Source organism: Galleria mellonella, unplaced genomic scaffold, assembly GCF_026898425.1.
Source record: "Galleria mellonella isolate WM207_F2 unplaced genomic scaffold, CSIRO_AGI_GalMel_v1 utg63, whole genome shotgun sequence".
Classification (NCBI taxonomy): Eukaryota; Metazoa; Arthropoda; class Insecta; order Lepidoptera; family Pyralidae; genus Galleria; species Galleria mellonella.
The window spans coordinates 11,567,052-11,593,629 of record NW_026442130.1 but is presented as its reverse complement, the minus strand read 5'-3'; the positions used below and the strand labels follow the sequence as shown (position 1 = coordinate 11,593,629).

The following is a 26,578-nucleotide window of genomic DNA, read 5'->3' as shown; positions in this document are numbered from 1 at the left end:
GGTTTCAGTTTGAAGAATGGAATGTGGCAATGAAATTTCAGGGTATGAAAACTTAAAATCTAAATCCTCAGGAATGGTAACACACAATAGGGTTTCATTAGCATCTCAGACTATTCACTTCTGTGAACTATATAAAATGTTGTTATTCATATCTATAAGCTCAAATAATAATACTTTATAAGCTACAGGTGACAGTTACCACTTTTTTATTTATTTATTCATTAGTACAAATATGTGTACATGGCGGAATTAATGCTAAAAGCATTCTCTCCCAGTCAACCATAGGAAAGTGTCAGAATACTTGAATGCGGTACTACTAATTATTGATACACATACATACTAAAATTACATATATAAACGAATAAATATATATGAATAACAAATATACTTACACATGTATGATATATACTATATTATACACGAAATTGAGACACTTTCCATCAGATTTGTCATCTGCTTGTTTTACATTTCAAGTTATACAAATAAAAGTGTAGCGCCCTTATGTATGGATTTTCATATATATTAGAGAGCATGTATAATGTAACTCCCTTTATCAGACGCCATCTTCTTAAAGCGTGTAACCTTGGATTTACTGAACCAAACTTAAATGTAATCTTATTTTTATACATTAAACATTTGTTATACGTTAGAAGTCATACAGTAAAGTTATTACTTTTTTTTAAACTTAGAGTGGCAAACAAGTTGACGGCCCACCTGATGGAAAGTGGAAACCGTCGCCTATAGACATGAGCAGTACCATGGACATAACAGAGTAAATGAGGACTCAGGTGTTATTCCTCTCTACCCTGTAAATTCAATATGGGATATGCCCACCCTTCAAATCGAAACAGCCATGCAAACACAACTGCTTCACGGTAGAAACACTAACGGGACGGAGATACCCAAGCAGACTTTTGTACAGTCTCCCTTTGGTGTAGTTAATTCTAACAAAATCACGTTTTCTATTTTAATAAGGAGCTAATAAAATTATAATAAGATAATTATTTATAACAAGAGTTAATATAATAGTAGTGAGTGGCAAGAGCTCCGCCGACAAGAGAGCAGCTCCTAAATATAGATAGGAGTTAATATATGCATTAAGTGACTCTCAACGCATAATAGCAACCAGTATAATCTGATCAAGACATCGAGCAAACTCATGAAAATATAATATTTTACCTACTTAATAATATATGCTTCTCTACTATTACTACTCATGTGAGGGTGGCGCCCTCTGGTGTCAAGAGTTTTAGGCCGCTTTCATTATAGATGAATAGGTGTTTGACATGGGTTTCCGGATGAGGGCACGTAATGCCCATCGAAGCATGAAGACAATAATTTTAAATGATGCAAACAAACGTACAGCGCATTTTCAGAAATGCTTCTTCCCATGAACGCTCAAATAATTTCATGAACTAGTCGCAGTTTTCCCGAGAGACCACATATAGGGTTCTTTAAAAGTGAGATAAACAGGTTCTTCAGAGTCGATAAAGACACGTAATGCCTTTGGTGTAGCAACCATTCTTAGGCTACGGTAATCGCTTACCATCAGGTGGGCCGAATGATTATTTGCTACCTCAGATGTATAAAGGAATTTTGAAGAATTCATATATCTACTCCTCGAATAGTAATATATACTATAAATATAAAATTCATACCAAAACGGATCGTCCTTTACCCAGTTACTAGGTTAAATATGGATGCGAATGATATTGTCTCCATAAAAACCGAATTTGACGTTTCACAGTATTGCATCCATGAGCGTCTACAAATAACGTAATCTAAACTTTATTGCCTTGAAATTGAGTTGTAAATGGATTTGGGCAAGGTAAACGATGTGAGAACCCGTTTATATGAAAGACGAATATTGGGGAAGAAAGAAAGCAATTAACCTTTCAAGATTCTAAATTATTTAAGATTTTGGGAGTTTAAGCAGCTTAAAGGACAGAATTCTTTATCTTGAAATAACAGTTCTGAGGTTAACCTATGCACATAATAAATCATGCTGAATAATCTACTTTTCATTAACCGACTTCGAAATTGAGTGAATTCTCAACTTGTTTATTTCTTTTTTACGCAATATCTTATTTATTTAATTATTTGTATGTGTAGATACGTATTTATGTATATGCATATATGTATGTGTGTATATACAATTAAATATGATATAATTGGTTATGTATAAATTTACATTTGTCTAGTTCTTTTTGTTTGAAAATTGTCACAATATTGTACACACTGCTCTATCCGCTCTACCGCTCCTATCCAATTTGGGTTTGCTGGAAGAGAACTCTTGTAGAATTAACAACAAACATTACTAGCTCGCGTTTGTACATTTGCTTTATCTCTGTAATATTTATTATGTATTAATAGTATGTACAATAAAGTATAAATAAATAAATAAATGTCTTTACCAAAATTGCATCGACGCGGGATTACTAATCCATTTTTATCTCTAAAAAAATCTGCATTGATATCGATGATTCTTTTTGCAATTCACAAAATTTGTTCGAGCGTTTGTCCTGTTTTAATGTCGTCGTCTGTACGAGTATCTCTGTCTTATTGCAGCTGTAAATGTAAACTATGTTTTTGATTTGTAAATTGGGACATTTAAGCAATCAAATTACTAAGTGAAGAGGCATAAAAACTTAGTCCACTAAAATGGCACCAAATAAGTGATACGAGTATCATTGATTTCACGGTGTATCTATGCCAATCAGTTCTTATTTTTTGTACCACTAAGGTGGCAAACAAGCACCAGATCTAATAAAATACTGGCTCATTGCCGACCCTAAAAAAAACCAACCCTTTTCTTTAAGATCTCCATACTGTTAGTCTCTCGACGAAACTTCAGTTACGATAAAAATCACATATTTTTATGTTAAAATTATAAAAATATCTAATCAAAGACGTGGCATAAATTTACGCCATCATACAACATTCTCAAATATATTTACCCTATGAGAAACTGTAAAACAAAGCAGATATAATATCTTCATCCAGTATTTGCCCCACAGTCCCTGAGGGCACTGCCAATATATTGATTATGGCTCTCAACTCTGCGCTGTGGTGATTTCGTTGCTCTACGTACCCTTTTTCTGTATAATTTGAGAGTATATACTTAATGCCTTAGGGTTGCCTACTGATATTAATGTCTCTAGACATGTTCTGCTTTTTAAAGTATCTTGGGTATTAATACTGACTGTGGGAGAAGAGGTGCAGTCTAATTGATATAGCGATACCCTATCAGATCGATCCTCCCTGCCCCCCTCTGAAAACTATTAAGATTTCTATCAATTCCATGGTTATTTTTAAAAACTGGTAATGATCAGCCAATTGACCTGCCCTCGTCCTCACTTATTATCACTCTCTGATACCCCAAGTAGTATTAGAATGTAAATAGTAGTATTAGAGAGAAAGTAAACTATCACACAATCAAGATTACCATTCCATTATCATCCACAAAAACTACACCATATAGTGGGTATACCATCATTTTTTTTTTATTTCAACCGTTAACTGTCCACTGCTGAGCGTAATCCTTCCCCATAAGGAAAGTTATGCTAGTAATTGCCACGCTTGACAGGCGAATTATTAACCGCTTTTAGGTTTTTGAGATGTTTTAAGAGGAACACTGCTGCCTATCTCTCTGCCGTTAAGTCCCTTTAATTGTCCCTTATATTCTTTTTTCATACTTAGAATGGCAAACAAGCTGACGGCCCACTAAATGGAAAGTGATAACCGTCCTCTATAAACATGAGCAGTACCATGGACATAATAGAGTATACTGTTTCGCCCATGATACCCCGCATGCGTTGCTATTCCTGAGGACTCAGGTGTTATTCCTCTGTACCTTGTAAATTCACTGCCATATCCCACCCTTCAAACCGAAACACAGCCATGCTAACACAACTGCTTTTATACTACCTTATATTACCTAAATATTATTTCTTATACATATCTATTTATTTATTTATTTATTCTGAATTAGGCACACCAACAGTATACATATTATACATAAATTAAAAAACATTTCTTATGTAGTATGCTGATATGCATACCTATAGCAGGCGTACACAACATTGACTACAGATTATATGTATATAAATGTCATAATATAATTAATATAATAAATTAAATTTACAATTACATATTCTTTATTAAAAAAATTCAATTCAATTAAATATAAATCAAGACTGGACAATATCATCAAATCCACATGGTCTTCAGTATCTTACCGCGAAACACTGCCAACGAGTCATGGCTTATGTCTATATCCGGATTTATACCGCATATATGATTGTAGTTATTGCATATTCTTGCAAGAGGAGCACTCAATCCCAAATTAGTTTTGCACAGTGGCACATAAAATATCTTATTGATGGGATACCTAGGGATACCGTGAGGAACTACATATTTAATTTCACTCAAAAGCTCAGGACAGTCCATATCATGATGCGTAATCCTATGGAGAAATACCAAATCATGCAGGCGGCGACGATCGAACAGGGTCCGCATAGTAAAGAATTTAAGACGCTGGTTGTATGGGCATCTATGCGATATGTTCTGTGCAAACCAAGCCAGGTGCCTAGTAAAAGCACGCTGTACACTTTCTATTCGCTGTGAATGACACGAGTAGAATGGACTCCAAACCACACTGCAGTACTCTAGCTGACTTCGGACTAAGGAGTTGTATAAGCTAATTTTAGTTTTTGCTTTAAATCCCCTGGAAGTGCGTTTTACGAAGCCTAACATTTGAGTCGATTTCCGTACTGCAGACTCAATATGGGATGTGAACGTTAATTTACTGTCCATTGGTACACCCAAATCCCTGACCTCGTTTACTTCTCTTAGCACTTTATCACCAATAGTATAGTAGGTCTGAAGGGGTTTTCTCTTTCTGGTGTACTTTATGTGGTTGCACTTGTCGATGTTAAGTGGCATGCAATTGCGCTTACACCAACACTCCATCCCGATCAGATCGCTTTGTATTAATGCCATATCATCCAATGATTGCACTACTTTATAAAGCTTTAAATCGTCTGCGAATAATAAGCATTTGCAGTGCTTGATTTCAGTAGTTATGTCATCTATAAATAAAGAGAAGAATATCGGTCCTAGATGGGAGCCCTGTGGTATTCCTGATAGAGCATGATAACTTTCTGACTCATATCCCTTGACAGCTACATTTAAAGTCCTATTTTTGAGATATGACTCAAACCAATTTAACAGTCTCCCATGAAATCCGCAATATTCCAACTTCTTCAGCAGAATATCATAGTTAACTCTATCAAAAGCGCTGCTAAAATCAGTGTATATAGCATCGATTTGGTGTCCTTTATCTAGTTCATGGCTTAAATCGTTGGTAAAAGTAACCAAATTAGTCTGAACAGAGCGACCTTTCCTAAATCCGTGCTGGTCAACAGAAATAAAATTGGCAATTTGAGAACTGACAATTGGGCAAACCAAGGATTCAAACAATTTTGAGAAACATGATAATAACGATATAGGCCGATAGTTCATTATATTGTTAGGATCCCCCTTTTTGTAGATGGGTACAATTCTAGCACGTTTCCATTCATCAGGAAATACTCCGTCATCTAGACTACGATTAAATATCAGAGTGAGCGGTAGAGAAAGCACAGACCCACAGCGTTTTATAAATAATGGAGGAATGTTATCGGGTCCAGACCCTTTAAATATGTTTAGTTTTTTAATTTTTTTAAAGACTTCTTTCACAGCAATCCGAATAGTACCAGTACATTTTCCGAGGTTGTCAGGAAAAGAACGAGAGTAATTGGTATTATTAGATGAGATATTTTCATAAACAGACGAAAAATGCCGAGCGAAAAGGTTCACGATTTGGTCCCCGCTATCAGCCACTGAATCCCGTAGACGCATACAGGATGGTATAGAATTTGAATTCGATCTCTTTTCATTAACATAACGCCAGAACGATTTTGGATCTTTAACTACATTAATTTCAGTGCGGTGTCGATAGTTACTGTAACATTTTCGCAATAACTTATGACAACGATCGCGGAGAAGCTTGTACTCGATCTCATCTCGGGGATTTTTAAATTTCCGATATATAAAACGTTTTCTTTCCTTTTCAGATAGAAGTTTGATAAGTTTCTTAGTAAACCATTGTGGATATTTTTGTTTTTTTGGTGAATATTTAGTGACATGCTTCCCTATTGTATGATTTAAAACGCTGTAAAATACTGAGACCATTTCATTGACATCTTTACAATGTTTAAACTCTTTCTGCCAATCAATCCCTCCCAGTTCCCCAACGATTCCAGTGTAATTTGCTTTAAAAAAGTTAAAAGTATTACGATACCTCGGAACTAACTTGTCCGATTTACCAAATGATATATGTAGCATTAAACACGGATGTCTTGGATCTAGCCTACTCAATACATTATCCGAGATTTCACTATTTGAACTTTCTATATTTGTAAGGACAAGATCCAAAATCTTGCCTTCATCGTTACAAATGCCATTGACTTGCCGGAGACAATTTATGGAGATAAAATCGGTCAAAGCATACCCCAATGGTGTTTGATAATTCTGGGGGACCAAGTGGGTGTTATCTGAATTAGTGGTCCAACTAACAAAACCAAGATTGAAATCACCTAGGATTATTACATCGTCAACCTGATTCAAGACATCACTAGCACCGTTCAGAAAATTCGAGAGAGATTCCCATTTTGACAGGGGGAGGCAAATATACCACACAGACTGCGACCTTCTTTAATGAGTTATTTTTCATAATTTCCATTACAATCCACATATCTTCGACATCGCTTTCCCAGCTTTTCATACGATTTGATTTAATAGTTTTATCCACTGCAATAAGTACACCGCCACCATCTTTTTTCGAGCTCTCCGCAGCTATCACACGATCCCTACGATACACTTGGTATCGCTGATCGATTATTTCCCCACTGCGAATGTTAGAATTTAACCAAGTCTCCGTCAATACAATTACATTATAATTACATAACAAAATATTATGATACAATTCATTTACTTTGGTTCTTAGACCTCTAGTATTTTGATAATATATATCCATAAAAAAAAAAGAAATACAAAACACAAAACAAAAAAATAAACAAAAAATCCAAAAGATAATATAGCAAGTTGAGAAGCGTATTTACCAGAAAGTTTATTAGAATAATATAGTAATAATAAGTTACATCATTAGATTTAAGCTGTCGTAGTTACGCACCAAAAGTGCTTGGCAGGACTCATCTTTACGGACATAAATACGTCCGTTACGAATCCATACAAATCTGTATCCCAGATCTTTAGCTTTTTTTCGTGTGGCAGCGTGAAGTTGCTTATTTGAGGGGGTCAGGTGTTCTGATATAAATATGGGGACACGAGGCCCACCCAAGCCTAAATGTTGAGAACTAAGCTTGTCATTAGGATTTGCCTTGTTGTATCTGATAACAGCAGCCAGGATTGCGTCACGAATTCGTGGACTACGAAATTTTGCGACAACACTACGAGGTTTATCACTGTTTTTATTGATTTTTGCTACCCGTACCGCCTGCATGACATCGACGTCCTCAATAGGACTGCCCACGATTTTTGCCAATTGGACCACTGTGTTTGGGAGATGTTCAGATCTGTGCTCGACTAAGCCCCCTATCTCAATATTACTCTCACGAAGGTGCTGTTCAGCCAAACAAAGTCTTGATGATAGATCTCTTGCAGTAGTTTTCAATTCTGCATTTTCCTTTTCAAGTTTAGCGATTGTTGTAACGTTGTTTTCAATCCCTTTCCTTACGACTTCAAACTGTTCGTTTAAAAAGCTCACTGAATTTTGATAATTAGTTAATTGTTGATTAATATTGTTTAATTGTTCTGTTATCATCTCTCGAATTGTCGATCTAAGTATACTATTCAATTCTTTTTGCAACATCCGTTTTAGTTTGTCCTCAGTTATAAGGCATCCTTCATCTGAGCTATCTGAAGAGCGCCTCTGTTTCTTTGAACGAGTTGTAATATTGTCAATCGTAGATGTACTTTCCATAACCACGTGGCTCGTTGGCAGATCAGAGCGCGGACAACGTACTGGAGTATTAGAATTATCCGATTTCGGTATTTTATTCTGACATTCAGGGCACTTCCATATACTCTTAATATCTTTACTCATCGAATAAAAATATTTGGATGCAATATTGACACATTCTATATCGTATTTCTGTTTACAATTGGAACAGTTCAAATATTCCTTACTTGTTATAACATTTCGACATCCTGCACATTTAATAGTAGTAGGTGCCATATTTAACAAATTATGATGTAATTGCAGGTGAGATGAATAACTTATTTCAATAATATTTTAAGCAAGTCAACGCACAGTATAAACTTAACGCACTTATTAACTTTTTCAAGCACTTGGTTTTTTTTTATTTATTTATTTTTTTTTTTTTTTTGTGGGTAGCACGAAATTTTAACTGAATTCTTGTATGATATTTTCGGTAAATAACGCTTCCCACTCAATCGCTTCAGCATAACACTTGCATTACCATAGTTCACGATTTGTAGTTTTCAAAATAATGTAAAATATTAGTATAATTTTGCACTTTTACTAGTGATTTAAAATAAAAAAATGAAAGAGCAGTTAATACAAGTCTTGCTTAAAGAGTTCGCAAGTACCCTTTTTTGATTTGTATCTATGTAAATTATACCCGCAACATCGCTCATGTAGGTATACTCCAGTTATTCCATTATATTTATGGATCGGAATAATAAATAGATTATGTAAAGATATAGATTATTTAATATCCCTATCAAGAAATTTTCACATGCCGAATAATGATACTTCATATTTTGATTTCCAAAATTTTGAGTTAGCAATCATGATCCTAATATTATTAGTCTGAAAGTACATTTTTTGTTACCGCCTTAACGGCATAAGCAATAACTATGAAATTTGGTACATGTACTATATGGGATAGAGACTTTTTATCCCGGTCAGTGAACAGTGGGATTACGCTTGAAATAAACTCCAATAGATCGATATTGAAATTGAAACGTTTTGCACTCTCGAATTGCAATACTAGCGACATAATGGTTCCATATTGTTCTGATAGATAGTATTGTAAATTGTCAAACCATAGTAAACCGATTTCAATTCTCACCAAATCCCTAATTGTTGTTTCATGAGTGCAGATTTTGGACCCTAGCGAAGCTAGCACGCCATATCTTTCCAACAGCTATTTTAGTAGACAGTATAAGTTTCACAACATAAATTCTATTTTAGCTGACAACTCACGCCTTCCATATAATATGTACCAAGCAATTTATTTACATTAACACAATAAAGCAGCGGTATACTAATTTATTTTTGGTCGTTTACTGGAATAATCAAATTGAGTCAACCAGTATCTAATTATGTTATGACTCAGCTACGAGGCAATCTTTTGGCAGTATGAGTATTAGAATACATTAATGTTTATAGAGTGGATATCTCTGGTCCAAATGTGTCTTTTTTATACTACTGTGGTGGTAAAAAAGCCATACGGCCCGTCTTATGGTAAACGGGGTTACCGTAGACTATGGACTCCTGCAATACCAAGGATGTCACGCACGCGTTCCGATCATTAAGAATCCTTAATGTGCCCTTTTTGAAGAACCCCATGCTGTAGTTCCTAGGGAAAGTCTCGGCAGAGAGATCATTCCTCCACCTGAGTGTTCGCGGTTCCTCCCACGAACCTCCCTCCCTCCTTTATTTCTACTCTCAAATATATGGCATGTTCATACCACGATTATCAGATACTACACAGCTAATCTATTACTAACACGACTTTGATATTCATTTTTTATCCGTTACACAAACTAGATTGTGACTTTGTACAAAAATCTTTTGCTTGGATACCTCTGTCCGGTTCGTGTTTCTACCGTGAAGCAGTTGAGTTTTCATGGCTGCGTTTCAGTTTGAAAGGTGGAATATGGCAATGAAATTACACGGTGCAGAGATATAACCACCTTAGTCCTCAGGACTGATAACGCATTTCATATATCATGGGGGATACAGTGTAATCTGTTATCTCCATGGCATTGTTTTTGGGTCATCAGTTTGTTTGTCATTCTAAGTTGCATAAAAAAACCAACTTAACATTGCCATATCCAATTTTTTTATAATATAAATGACAAACGAGCATACGACTCACCTGATGATATGTGATTACCGCCACCCCTACGCACCTGTAATGTCAAAGCATCAAATTGCAGGTGTGTTGCCTTGTATATTCTTTATCAATTGATATATATCAATGATAAAGAATATACAAGGCAATGATGATATAATATCAATCAATTATATGTTGTATAATTGATTGATATTATATCATCATTGCCTTGTATATTTTGTAATAGATTTGTACACTTTACGTTTTATTCTTTCAACACTGTCATAGAATACTTCTGTCCAATAAGGTTTTTTTTTTATCTGCAGTAGATATCAAGTAAGCTGACGGTCCAATATGAAGTGATAATGAGTCTATGATCCTGATGATGATGAAGTAATTGTATTTTATTAATAATTTCCTTGGATTCATAAAATTACATCTAATATATAAAATTCTCGTGTCGCGGTGTTTGTTACCAAACTCCTCCGAAACGACTTTACCGATTTTTATGAAATTTTGTGTGCATATTGAGTAGGTCTGAGAATCGGCCAACATCTATTTTTCATACCCCTCAATGATAAGGGTGACTCACCTCTAAATATTTTATTTTTATTTTTTTGACATTTTTTTTTATTTTAGTATGACTTTGCATTGAAAAATACATACAAATTCAAATTTTCACGCTTTTGCGATCAACCCCTGTTTTTAATCGCGATTTTTATATTGCGCAACAGGATTACAAGACAGCATTCGAATATAATAATTGTAGTACAATACATTTTCATATATAGTTCTTGAAATAATGTATATGGTAAAACAACGTTTGCCGAGTCAGCTATTAGTTTAATAAAATGACGTAGTTTAGTAGTGGGTCGCCAACTTTTCAAGTTTACGAAAAAATTAGTAATTTATAAAAAAAAAAACATTGAAAAACAACTTTCGAAAATCATATACTATGACTTAGCTCCGATTCATCTATCCAGCATTAATTTTGTACTTCACATAACCATCTATAATGGGTTTGTTATCTCCATTACTGGGGTTGTATTTGTTCAAATCACTGCCTATAACAGAAGCGACATCGAATATTGCCTCTAGAAATGAGGTTATTAAGCGACATAAAAATGGAGTAGGTTCTCGATTCGACGGTATTTTTTGTGTGTATTACGCTATATCATCGCCAATTCTATACTGACTTAAAAGTTTTTTTATTCTTCTTTCAATCGATATTTATTCTATTGGCGTTTATATTGTGCATTATATACCAATCGAGTATGTTCTACTGACCTGGTTCTAGTAATCTAATTGACTTAATCATCACTGTAATGCTATGCTGCTATTTTTCTTTGTGAAACAAAAGTCCTGCTTGTTGCGAAGCAAAGACTTCTTGATTACACAATTCTACTAGTCAAAATTCTTGCTAGTCAAAATTCTTGCTAGTCAAAATTCATATAACCCATATTTTTTTTTTATTATAAACTTGGAATACAGAGCCAAGAAATGTGTCTAAAATTAAGGACTTAGAAAATGTACAAGTATTTACTAAAAATATCAATTTGAATTACTATAAAATAATAGTAATAATCAATAACTACAATTTTACAAGTAAGAATATCACAAATTTACAATAAACAATGACTATATTTTTAAGGATATATTTATATATCTATAATACCAGTATATATCATGGTAGGAATACGAAAATGTCAGTTTCTAAATATTATATTACGTCTATTTATATATCGTTATAGTGCTTATTAACGTCAGTCACTTGAGTAAAAAATATTGATGCAGTAACAATATTTCATATCATGTTTATAACTCATATAATTTTGTATATCTTTTAATTTTATATACCATATAATTTTGTAACGTGATAATTTCAATATACCTTCGAACACCGTCGATTGTTCGAAAATAAACCTGTTGAAGTCTCAACACAACGCTGAACTCCTGTGTGACTAAGACTTAACAGAATAAAGTAAAAATTGAAGAATATCGAATGCGTATAAATAATTCTATATAAAGAACGTATTCATAAAATTTCACCCTTTCATATTTACATAAATATTTATTTACGTTACCATCAGTAGATAAGCAATGAGTGTAAATATTTAACATCGCTACAGTGCTTACTTACAGAGCAAATACAACGATATTTGCTCTATAAACCACACAAATTATTTGCATTCCATTGCATTAGAGAAAACATGTACGGATTTAAAATTATTGTAAGAATATGCATTTTTTCTTAGTAAAGACTGCCGTGTAAATTTAAAAATGTTTTGTTGACTCATCATCATTTTAACCGTTAACTGTCCACTGCTGAACATAAACCTTCCCTAATATCCCTATAAGGGGAGTTTTGCCAAGTAGTTGCCACGCTTGGCAGGTGGGTTGGCAAACTCGGTTAGGCTTTTAAGAATATTTTAAAAGAGATGCTGCTGCCCATCCCTCCATCGTTAAATAGATTTATCCGCCTCTTTCGACACCCATATTCACATACTTTATTGACTCGCACATAGATAATATTCATTATAATGATTATGCACAAAAATACATTATATTGCAACTTCTATCCTCAGAAATAGCAATTTATATGGAATACCATAATCATCACAGTGTATTCTGTGATGTATATTAGGCTTGAGTTGCCCTATAGAAGAAGGATATAATTATATGATTACCACATAGGCCAAATGGCTGGGCACTCCTTTCGTACTTTTTTTACAGCCTAAGAAGACCCTTCTATTATCCCTTTTCTTAAAGTATAATTTATAAGTTTTTATGCGATTTAAAAAAATCTAAATTCTGTATTTTGTCTGTAAGTTAGTGTTACGACATCTGCGCCAAATTGAAACCGATTTTGATAAATATTTTCACAATCGACATAGTTTTCTCCTATTTTAATCCAATATAAATTTCACAACAATTGAAGGGGATATTTTTCAAGAAGTAACGAATTGACAATGCGCGTAATGCCCCTGGTGTTACAGGTGTTCATAGGCTACGGTAACCGCTTACTATCAGGTGGGCTGTATGCTTTTTTGCCACCTCTGTGGTAAAAAAGAAAAGTAAAATCTGAAATTATCTTATTCATAATCTCTTTTTTCTTTTTAGATCACGGTGTTCAGAATACAAGAGCGGGCAGAAGGCGGCGAGGTCCAAGAGTTGGACCAAGTAATCCTCACAGCGTTATTCAGAGCCCAACACCTCTCACCAAGCGAGCAGCTGTCCCTTGCTCTCACATGGAACCGTGTTGACATCGCCAGATCCGAGATCTTCGTGTATGGACAAGAATGGCCACCAGGTTAGTCGAATTTTGTTACTTCGTTATGAAACTCTAAACAAGAGTTGTCTATACTTATGTTCCACTTCCTCTGCCATCTGAAATCTGCTTGGCAGCTAGCTTGCATTTCGGTTCAATGGGACATACTAAAATTACTAGCTACAGAGGCATAATATTATAGTCCTCATGAATTCTGTGATGTTATGTCATGGTGTTATGTCTGCATCGATTACTGCTTTCCATCAGGCGGGCCGTCAACTTGTTAATCTTGGTGATCGTTCCAAATTTCATAAATTATAAATACATTATTTTTAATCGTCTTCTAAAACAGTAATATGTTTTAAATTATTGCAATTTTTTTGTCTATTGTGACGTGATGTCTTCACCGATTGATTTGTGAATTTTACAAGTGAATTGAAGTTGTATTTTTTTTATCGGAGTTTGGAGCTTGCATAATCTTTTAACGTAATAGGGAAACATAATACATGAGGCAACATATGACGGGTGTCACGGACGGAATGGGCTGACTTCCTGCAACACATTTGAAATACGAGTAAACATAGTAAACATGTATACAAAACTCTGAAAATATTAGGGACATTTCTTTTTTTAATCCACTTTAGAATAGAAAGACGTGCTCAATTCGATTATATTTTTTATAGTATGTATTTTATTATTGTTTATTATCTCATAACTCTCATCAGTTGATAAATTATTTGCAATATTATTTTTTATCTAAAAAGATATTTTTACAGATTAGTTCCGTAGAAATTTTATGAAATACAGTTCAGCTATTTAGTTTTTAATTCAAAATGACTAGTATTACCACAACTGAAGTCGTTTATTTTTGTATAACACAATCTTAAATATAGTAATCGTGTTAAAGTCTTTCGCCGTTCTCCAAAATAAAAAAAATACTGTAACATTAATGATGTTATTTCAGCTACTATACAAATACAAACTAAATATAATTTAACAGTGTAAATAGAACGTACCGCCGAATTATAGCCCGCAAAAGGCGACTGCAAATTGTAAATTACGATGTAATAATTTCGTTTATTAGGTTTAGCTCGTTTAACTACCTTGAAATGAGCTTCGGCGGATATATTGTACTATAACTCTCTGTCAATTTAAGATTCGTGCAAGTTTATTGCTGATTACGCTACTTGGAGAGAGCATTGTAATAGCTGTCCTTTTAATAAAACTCTAGTCGAATAAAACGTCTGTAACTTATTCTACTATTCATCTATTCATAGAATGATAAGTACAGTTACATCTTAAAACTAATCTAATAAAATTATCATTAGACGATGTCTATATATTGAAGATTTTTAAGACAATTTGAAAAGAGGAAGAGAAACCAAAACAATATTATTTTTTAATATCTTCTGTCCAATGTCTGTATGTATATATATATATTCAGTATCATGCAGAAAATACTGCATAAAATTTGTTACAAACTTTAAATTTATAATTTATTTTTAAAGGTCAAACTTAAAATGTGATTCATCGTGATACATTTAACACATTTTTTATCTCATAATAAATACAACAGTGATGTAATTTACATAGATTTGAACAGAATATCTACTGAATTTCTTGTAGTTTATTCTCAATAAATAATAACTTGTGAAACTTCAGTGGGATTATTTTTTAATTTTAAAATAATTATTGAATAAGTCTACTTTTTTTTAGTTAAAACCACTATTTGAAATCACTATCATCATATCAGCCCTTAACCGTCCACTGCTGAACATAAACCTCTCCCTTGGGAGCTTTTGCCAGTAGTTGCCACACTTGGCAGGCGTATTGGCAACCACTTTAGAGATGTTTTAAGAAGGACGCTGCTGCCCATCCTTCGTCGTCCCTAAGTCGTCTTTTACGACACCCACGGGAAAGGAAGGGGACCACACGGCTACTATTTGAAATGTAACCTAATTATTATATATTCTATGGTCTGTGATATAAATACCGATGGGAAAATGTAATGGAGAAGCAGTGTTATAACGTCAAAGATCAATTACATCAATTAAGTCCTTCATTATTTAGTAAACACCACGGCAAATACAATACGTTTCTGTTTACTTTGTACTTCCATTATTCCACGGCTTTACCCACGTGGATTAGTTTGCATATTTTTTTTTATGCAACTTAGAATGACAAACAAGCTGACGGCCCACCTGATGGAAAGTGATAACCGTCGCCTATAAACATGAGCAGTACCATGGACATAATAGAGTATACTGTTTCGCCCATGATACCGTTATATACGCGTTACCATACCCTGTAATTTTTACATATCATATCCCAGATATAGCAGTGAATTTACACCCTTCAAACTGAAACAGCCATACAAACACAACTACTTCACGGTAGAAACACGAATGGGACAGAGATGCCCAAACAAACGATTTTTATACAAAACAATACTCTAGTAAATATATAAAATATCGGATATCCAATATATTATATAATATTGAAAATAAGAATTCTTTAGATTTCTAATTAAATCTAATTAAAATTTATTTAAATATACATATTTCTTAATTTATTTAAATATACATATGGACTGATATGATCAATATTAAAATGGACGAGTGTTTTTGCCGATATCAATATTCAGTAGAATTAAATATGTATACAGATTTCAGGGCGGTACTGATATCATCCATGCTATCAGTACCGCCCCGAAATCTGTATATAGATATATCAGGTGGGCCGTCAGCTTGTTTGCCATTCTATGTTGCATAAAAAAAATATCCGTATATATTAGATCATATATATATATATATATATATATATATATATATATATATATATATATATATTATACAACTTAGAATGGCAAATAAGCTGACGGCTCCCCTGATGGAAAGTGGTAACCGTCGCCTATAGACATGAGCAGTACCATGGACATAACAGAGTATACTGTTTCGCCCATGATACCCCCCATGCGTTGCCATTCCTGAAGACTCAGGTGTTATTCCTCTGTACCCAGTAAATTCACGTCATATCCCACCCTTCAAACCGACACACAGCCATGCAAACATAACTGCTTTACGGTTGAAACACGAATGGGACAGAGGTTCCCAAGCAATCGACTTTTGTACAAAGTCTCCCTCTGGTAATATGTATATAGATATTGCTATATATTATTCACCCCTGTTTTAGAGTATAATAAACTCTTATGTCACGTAAATCACAAAGACCTTTTATCACTATATACTTACCTGGCAGTGCAACGGTCATGCTTCGATCGATGTAACAGGTGGAAACCGTAAAGAAATTTCATATGTGAAACTAGAACATCTTATGGTACTTTTAAAAACCTGCTTATTCATACTTTTAATGCTGTAAGTTTTTAGTACATAATTAAATGTACTTACGATTGTAATCCTAGTTGAAATAGTCAAAGGCTTTATTGCTTTCGTCCTTATACCTTGACAACCATTTTGATTCCATTAATCAATCTACACAAATATTATGAGTATAAAGAGGAAAGATTTGTATTTTTGTGTGTATGTATGTTTGTAATGAATAAACTCAAAAACTACTTTGCCGATTTCAAAAATCCATTCACCATTAGAAAGCTACATTCTCCCTGAGTAACATAGGCTATATTTATTGTTAGAAAAGATTAGGAATCCTTACTAAAACTTTAGTAACGTAACTGAAGGTGTAAAAAAAATGCTGTATATTTCGTCGCATGCGCTGCGGAAACTATTGGTGATAGAACAAAAGTATGTTCTACAATATTAAAGAAAATATCAGTAACTACAAAAAACTTAGCGATACTATATGTCCAACTATTATCGTTATGTCGAAAGAACCACTTTTTAAAATGTTGTAAAAATGTCCACGCGTGCGAAGCCGGGACGGGCCGCTAGCTATTTTTATATAGACTTACATGCATAACAAAAGCAAATATGTGATTCATAAATGATTAAAATTTTAATTTATAGCCTAATTTTTTCGATTTTAAAGCGCATATTTTTCTTACAATAATATTTAATTTATTTATTAGAATATGGTTCAACAAGTTTAAAGCTGTAGTCCTGTCATAATTTGCTATTTCTAATGTACAAGTATTTAAAAGCAATTAAATGATTACAATTAGTATGCCTACAACACTATTTACTAGTCATGCCAATTTATTTTTTTACTTAGATTTAGTAAATATTATAAGAAACGTCATTATTTAACCTCAAAATTAAATTTAATAGAAGTACGCCACAATCACGATGGTAGCATTCTTTTTTCATTTAGAAATTCATTAATAAAATAATTAGATTTTTGTTAAATCCATAAAAATACATATTTTTTTTATGTGTCCTTTATTGTAAATACAGTTTGCCATATAATTTACATTCACTATCATATTAGCCTGCTGAGTATACGCCTCTTGGGCAGTGCCCTTGGGCAGTTTTGCCAATAGTTGCCACGCTTGGTAGGCGAGTTGTTAACCGCAATTAGGCTTTGGTGATATTTTAGCAGGGGCACTGCTGCTCATCATTCGACTATTAAATTCTCTTAGTTGCCTTTTACGACACCCACGGGTAAGGAAGGGATGGCCCATTCTGTGCTTTTTTATATTATAAATGGTCGATTTTTATCTTAGTTTTTTTTATTACAACATAAGTTTGCGCTTTTATATTACGTCATCTAACACTATGTAATGATATAGATCTTATCATCATGGACCGCGTTTATTTAGAAGGTACTTAGTTTGAATGTGTTTAAATATATCTTTTAAATACTTTGTACAAAAGTCGGTTAGAAGGGTGGGATATGGCGTGAATTTACTGGGTACAGAGGAATAGCACTTGAGTCCTCAGGAATGGCAATGCATGGGGGGTATCATGGGCGAAACAGTATACTCTGTTATGTCCATGGTACTGCTCATCTCTATAGGCAACGGTTACCACTTGCCATCAGGTGGGCGTCTGCTTGTTTGCCATTCAAAGTTGTATAAAAAAAAATCGCTATAAACGCATTTTTTTTTATTTAATATTTGCTCTTGTCAAGTCAACTAATTCATGTATTATTTTCAACCCAGTTCTATTCCAAACCATATCTTTAACCTCCCTATACGAGATGATACCCAGCGTTTTCTTCATCTGTTCCATGTAGTTATTTCTCAGTCTTTCTCTTCTTTTGCCCTTTATTTTTACATAACCACATACTTACACAAAAATCAATACATATAATTTCACCATCAAAAACTTGTATTATTAATTAAAGAGCTCTCCAAACTTGTTGGATCGTATCAAACTTGCTAACACAAACATAAACATCGTTATTTTAATAATTATTAAAGATTATAATTATTAAGAGTGGTCGATAGAAATCTCGTTTAAAGAATTACGAGACAGTTTTGAGTTAAAGTAAAAAAAAATATTAATCAAATAAGAAACTTGCAATAGATAAAGATGTATAAAGGAATTCAATTTCAATTCAACATTCAATTCTGTCTGCCAACCTTGTAACCGATCTTGGTGAAAAGGTTTCTATTACGCGATAACTTCATCAATACTGAACTAATTTTGATATTTCTTACTTTATTGGAAAGAGTAATTTTTTTATCCTATTTAAAATTTACTAAGATTGAAGTCAGATGTTGCAACGAAAACACTGAGACCGAAAAAGACTTCCGAGTTAAGTCGAAACAATCGCCGGAAACGACAAACAGTAAGTTCATTAAATTCCCGTTGTCCAGTTATAAATGTTAAAAAAAAAATTAAGATTGTTTTAAAATTAATATAATTTTTCTGTACAAAAACCACAAACAAAAAATATTATTGTTTTATCCTTTACTAAACTTCAAGATAATCATATTGTGTAGGTATATATGACAATGGTGTGATACATCACGCCATTGTTATTCATATGTTGGTTAATTGATTAAACAATACATTGACATTATTTGTATAAATTAGTATTTATTTATAAGCTTGAGATACGAATACTATGAATATAATGTCCTTATTTATTTACCAACTATATATGATCTGTTGTTGAGATATATATATATATATATACTATTTTGATGAATTTTAAAATATTAGATCTCGAATCCTTCGAACATAAAGTGAGCAAGCAATCTTAATATTTACTGTGTATTCTTTGCCTTATTAATGACATTTGTTAATTTTGTAATTTTTTGGACAATTATTATTGGTTGTTGCTTCATACTTTTTCTGTTTTATTTAAAAGTTGTTGTATAATATCCTCTTATTACTTATAAAAAATATTCAACACAATGTAGTATTGTTGCGAATAAATTGAATTATAAATGCAAATATAAACACATAAATTAAAATAAAGAGAATGGATGGATGTTTGTTACCGTTTTGCTCAAAAACAACTAAAACCATTCAGTAGTCGTAATTAAATTTGGTACCCGGGTAAGTTATATCTGAACACATAGAATTCAAGCGAGCATTACCACTGGAAATAGCTTGTATTATAATAATATTTGTAAATAAAGTCTTTGCTGGATTAATCTGCGTACCAAATTGAATTCAAATCCATTCAGCCGCTCAATCGCGATTAAACATCAAACATCCAAAAAGTTTTATAAACTTTCACGTTTATAATAATAGTAGGAAATAGAATATGCGTGAAATGAAAGCATGCGTATTCGAGAACCGGATATTATTCATGCCTTAAGACGGTTTCCACTCGATTTTATTGAATACGAAAAGCTATGGCACACATAAATTCAGTGAGAGAACGTTATAGTCCGTGTACTTCACTCATAGGGTAGCTATTTATATTCGAGATTGTAAATAAATGGTTAGTATATAAAGGCCACACGATTGGTCTGTTGTTATATGTTCTATTAAAACCTCAGAAGATCTTAAACAACGACGCAATTATCTTTCAGATTTCAATAACAATTACATATGTATACTGATTTTTTGGTTTGGCCATTTGGAGAGGATGGATGAAATAAGAATTAGGAAAGAGATTTATCGAGCAAGCATGAATGGAGATGTCGGTAGGGGCCGCCCTAGACGGACTTATGTTGACCAAATAGGCGACGTGCTGAAGAAGGGCCAAATTAAAAGTACCCGTAACCGGTGAGCGTGTATGAAAAGATTAATGAATGCGGAAGAAGCGAAGGAGGTTTGTTTGAATCGAAGCATTTGGCGTTCCATTGTTTCTGCCTACGCTAATGGGAGACAGGCGTGACAGATATATATGATATGTATGTATGTATGATTTTTTACATATATAATGGGAAATTAATGAACTCACTATGTTTTTTTTAAATGTACAATCGGGATTTAACGTGATGTAGAAGCCTTTACAGGTAAATAGTATTTACATACATGCTTCTTAATTGCCGACGTTTCGACGTGGATTGCACCACGTCGTGGTCAAGACAGGACTGAAGTGAGCGGTGTCTTCGTCTGACAACTCGCGTAGTCTCTTCGGGTACCCTCACATTGTCATCATTATTATCTAGAGCCACCCTACACACCTCACTCATGGTATTCACACTGGGTTTAAACGAATTATCGCGTGTTTTTAGTGTCAATCAATGGGTCCCATGCTGGTAAAAGCCAATATCTTCCCTATTGAAATTTTTCGTATTTTTCATAATTTCAATTGCTTCACGTAATATCCGAGGATAATAGTGACGCTCGGTAGATACAACCTTCGGATCATACAGCTCATCATGTTTTGCCATTTCCGACAATTGTTCCGACTTCATTTGGAAGTCTTCTTCGGGGGCGTATGGCATATTGTGTCACAGCGTCACGCCTCGCACTGCAATCTACAGTGAGTCCGTTAATTTCTCGTTATATACATATATGTATATGTATATAGTCATCGAATAAAAAATGAACATAAGTTTTAAAAATAATATATATACTGGTTATTTAATATTAATATTGAATCTCACTGAATGATTATTTAAAGTGTCCTACTAGTAAATAAATGCGTTAATTATAAAATACTTTGCACGTAAATCTACAATTAAGAACTTTGCACCTACTTCATATTTTGTATTGGATTTTTTCAATTTTTTCTATTTGAGAAACAAATGTTTAGTAACAGTATAGAAAGTATATTATTCCTAGATTAATATTTTAGTTTGCTAACAGAGAACCTTGTAAATAATCACTCAGAAACATGGAAAATTGTTTTTGAAAATTGATTGATAATTGCGACGTGGCTTCACTTCAGTAAGCTAAGTTATGAACCCTCTTAATATTGTACTTCGCCAAAAATGTTGCCAGCACAAATTCTTTTATTAAAAGTTAACTCTCAAAGAATCCTTTTGATGTGTTAATAATAATATTCATAAGATTTTGTCTAAAACATAAAGCAAATAAGACCATCTTATTTTCAAAGAAATAAGGTACAAAAAAATATTCAAAACATGCCCAAAACATTTTTGGTAAACGTAGTGTGTAATCGTAATAATAATAATGTATAATAATATAATATATAATTTGATAATATTCTGTAACTATTCAATTAATTTTGAAAATTCTTTTACTAATTGAAAGCTACATACAGCGTCTTACATATACTATATATTCCTTTATAAAATACTATCTACCCGTACGAAGCCAAGCCAAAACACTAGTAGTGCATACAATGCGATATTTTCACCAATTTGGAAATTTTCAGTAACGATTCTTATGGTAATTTTTTTAATTGAAAATATTAATTTCTCATCACATACTAATTCTGTCAAGTTAAATGCGAGTTTTCAATAGGTCAACATAACCTTAAATTAGATAGATAGATACTTTTTATTGTTTCCTCCAAAGAAGTACAATAATAAACTTATTATAGATACAAACAATTACTATAAACGATTGCTAAAAGCGATCACTTTCAGGCAACCTTTGGATGGAGAGGAGTAGATCTCCAATGAAACTGTTTATAATACTATAATATAAAAATATTTGGATTAAAAATTAATTAATTATAACAAGTGAAAATAAATAAATTTATCATTTATCAAATTAATAATAATACATTTAATATTGTTACATTTTTATTTTTTAAATGAAAATTATTGAAATCTTTATGAAAATTACAAATCTTTATTTAAAAACGACGCCCTCCTCGCTTCTAATTACTGTGCCTGACAGGATCTACAATATACTTTATTAATTATTAAGATCTTTTATAGTCATATTATATAATGCAATAAATAAATTGAATTGAATAAAACACGATGAAATTTCTTTTTTAAATACATATAGAAATGTAATACATACAAAAATGCAACTTACTTCTGTATCTTACCTTATGAAAAATAACTTTTATGTTCCACCTACTTTACTCATAAGAACGAGTACTCTCGTGGATACTCTATCCAGTTTCATCTAAAATAAAGTAGACACTTGATAGTTTTCTGCGATATAAACTTTTACGTATCATTTTTCCAAATAGAAAAAGGGTACATGCAGGATGAAATTGGATATATTAGCATCCTTTTAACGGAGTGTTCTACCTGTGAAATTGAAGTAAGAGAGCTCAAAGAAACGACAAAAGAAATTGGAGCCTCTATATTACTTTTGCTTTTTTTTTATACAACTTAGAATGGCAAACAAACTGACGGCCCACCGGAAGGAAAGTGGTAACCGTCGCCTATAGACATGAGCAGTACCATGGACATAACAGAGTATACTGTTTTGCCCATGATACCCCCTATGCGTTGCCATTCCTGAGGACTCAGGTGTTATTCCTCTGTACCCTGTAAATTCACGCCATATCTCACCCTTCAAACCAAAACACAGCCATGCAAACACAACTGCTTGACGGTAAAAACACGAATGAGACAGAATTACTCAAGCAACAACTAAATAAATAACAATCAAATATTTTCTTTTTATAACATTATAGTTTAGATAAATATTTTTTAATATAGATTGTAATACATTTGTCGATTTTTCATCATCATTTTTCATTTTTCATCTTTGGAAAAATATTTAATTTCACTTGTATACAATTAACTAAAAATTATGATATTGTATGTATGTCACCCTGTATATATAAAAAATATTGACTATTATTCAGTAGATACCCCATTAGACAGTCTCATGACGCTACCGTATACCATACCATACCAGCCGTTCACTCTCTACTACTGAAAACGGGCCTTCTCTTTGGCGGGTTTGCCAGTAATTGCATTTAGACTTTGGTGATACTATAAGAGGGACGCTGCTGCTCATCCCTCGTCCTCCCTTAGTCGCCTCTTACGACACCCACGAGAAAGGAAGATGTAGCCAATTCTATACCGGTAAATGACGCTGGTCGCCTCTAAAATATAGTCCGTAAATGTTCAGTACTTACGCGTTGCGGTAGACATTCTAGCTTGTAAATTACCATTTTTTACACATTTCGGCTAGGTTACGACCTAGTTTCGTGAGCTATAAAATATATATTTTTTTGTGAACGCTTATACCTTTTGTGTGTTTACAGAAAAAACGGAATAGCGAAAAATAAGCGTGTTTAGTAATGATATATCTTAGGGATTGAGTTTTGTTCTAAATGTATTTATCAGTACAAATATTTCAATGTCAAAACTTTATTGTTAAAAATTTAAAAATAATACCTTATCATCATTTATTTGTCGCATTATTAAATACACATACTTATGTTTTTGATTTCTATTATGTTATTTTTTTTTATACTACTTAGAATGGCAAACAAGCTTACGGCCCACCTGATGGAAAGTGGTAACCGTCGCCTATAGACATGAGCAGTACCATGGACATAACAAAGTATACTGTTTCGCCCATGATACCCCCTATGCGTTGCCATTCCTGAGGACTCATGTGTTATTTATTCCTCTGTACCCAGTAAATTCACGCCATATGATATATTAGATAATTTTAAACAGATTTCGATAATTCTCTTTATAATCGATTGACTAAATTTAAAATTAGAAATATTTAAAACGTAATCAATCTTACCACAAAAAGTTAACTTGCAATAGACAAGTTTTCAATACATGTTTAGACATATTACTACAAAAGCATGTTTAACATCTGTCTATGTTTAAACAAAAGAACGTGTATATTATTAAAAATAAGAGTTATTTAAAGTAATCAATTTTCTCAATCTATAAATTTTGTCTGTGAAACATAAAATAATAAATAAATATTATTGTATTTACGAAACAATACTTAGAGTTTTGTTAAACACTGTTTTAAATATTTTTTTGTTGTAAGACGGTATATGTTTACAAAATATCTCGTACATACCGCCTTTTATTCATTTAAAAAAATAGCAATGATATTACTTGATTATTACTAATTATATTATTTTTGTTAATTTATGTATATTAATTATTTATTATTATTTAATAACCGACTTCAAAAAGAAAAAGGTTCTTTATTCAGTTGATTTTTTTATATATTGAGCTCATAACTCCATCAATTCTAAAACTTGGAATGTTTTTTTATCTAAAAGGATATACTTAAAGACTGGTCCCATAAAAATTTTATCCAAATCGGTTCAGTAATTTAGTTTTAGACCAAAATAACTATTTTTATCATAATTGAAGTCTGTTTTTGTAAAATACAATCTTTAAATTTAAATACAAATCATCTTCATTCAAATAGACCTATTTACAAGCACTTTTAAATTATTATTATTTTTTAATCTACTGCAGGATTCGGAAGGTTGTTATCTGTTGAGAAGAGTTCGCAAGAAACACAACAGTTACTCTTTTAAATCTTTATTAACATTATATGTATTTATTTAAATGTACTATATCTAAAATTACATGGTCGTTAAAAACCCGTGCTTGATCGACTAACACCATGCACATTTGTCATTCAAGTAAAGTAAATTTAATTGATTTTATTAATTATACCATATTGACGTAGATCTTTTTATTTATTTATTCTTCATTGTACACAGAAAAAATTATAACATATAATATATATATATAAAATAAAGATGTACAACAGGCGAGCTTAACTCTGTAAGAGTTCTCTTCCAGCAAACCCTGAGTGGAAAGGAGCATTAATTATTAGCGGGCAGTATGCGTACAATAATAGACGGAAACATTATAGATGTTTCTATTAAAAAATATGAAATATGTTGACATATATAAGTAACATACATACAACATACATACATAATATACATCATACAATTAAAATCTTTTAGTGAAGTTTAATTCATATCTAATATAATACACCACTAAACCGTAGAACTATACGTATATAACATCAATAACGACATTGAGAATCGAAACTGTAACCACAAATACTTGATTACTCACTATGAATAATCGTAGTCAAGCAATAACTTGCCGAACTCTCTAACAACGGAAACTATTTGCGAACTGCCACAAATTCACCATTTGTGACAAACCAATGTCGTGTAATTGCAACGCAGATTAAATACAATATATTTATTAATAATAACTTAAATCCCATTAAATACTATAATTCCTATTGACTCCATTGCTAGCAATATACCCCATCAGGTCGATCTCCCATGTGGTCCTAGAAACCATCTTAGTTAACTTACTGAATTCGTCGCAATTGCTCAATGGACCTGGTGGTCTACCATGAAACGAAATTCCGAATTTTCGGGCTCAATACCGTGTTTTTATTCGTACCAAAATTGACCCAGTAAATGAAGCTTAACATTTCATTCATCATAAATCCTATATATCATATATTCTAATAGTCCAGAGGAATGATATTTTAACATTTTTAATAATTTTAAACGTTACATTTACATATATTATGTAATTTTTACATCAAATTTCTGTTTCATTCGTGCCCGAAATTCTGGAAAATATTTCATGGTAGGCTCTCTGCTTTCATCATCTTGCTTGGTGAGAACAATATGTCACATGTGGCCAACATTGAGCATTATGCAATTGCAAGTAATGAAATACCGTCTCACTCTATTGAGTACTCCTAACACTTTGGAGGTCATCTTATCCTTTTCTTCCAAATGACCGCAAAACTGTACGTCGCTGGATATATCAACGCTAATGATCCCTAAACTCGACTTATTATCAGGGGAGTGCTTTGAAACTGAAGAAATACGACAAACAGTGTCTTTTTTGCGATGAACACGCAGACTTGTGTCTATTTAGGGTAGAAGTAAACAAAATTGTGTTCGCTCCATGTCGAAACTAGAA

General features: G+C 32.7%; 1 protein-coding gene across 8 annotated transcripts in view; it reads left to right on the top strand.

Annotated features, from left to right (window-relative positions):
- LOC113521605 (transient receptor potential cation channel trpm) overlaps window positions 1–26,578 on the top strand; it is a 315,620-nt gene that overhangs the window by 239,574 nt on the left and 49,468 nt on the right. For all 8 annotated transcript variants that reach the window (XM_031910044.2, XM_052899723.1, XM_052899722.1 and 5 more), the window contains one exon: window positions 13,269–13,458. In XM_031910044.2, coding sequence (XP_031765904.2) covers window positions 13,269–13,458 — 190 coding nt within the window. The remainder of the gene's footprint in view (window positions 1–13,268; window positions 13,459–26,578) is intronic.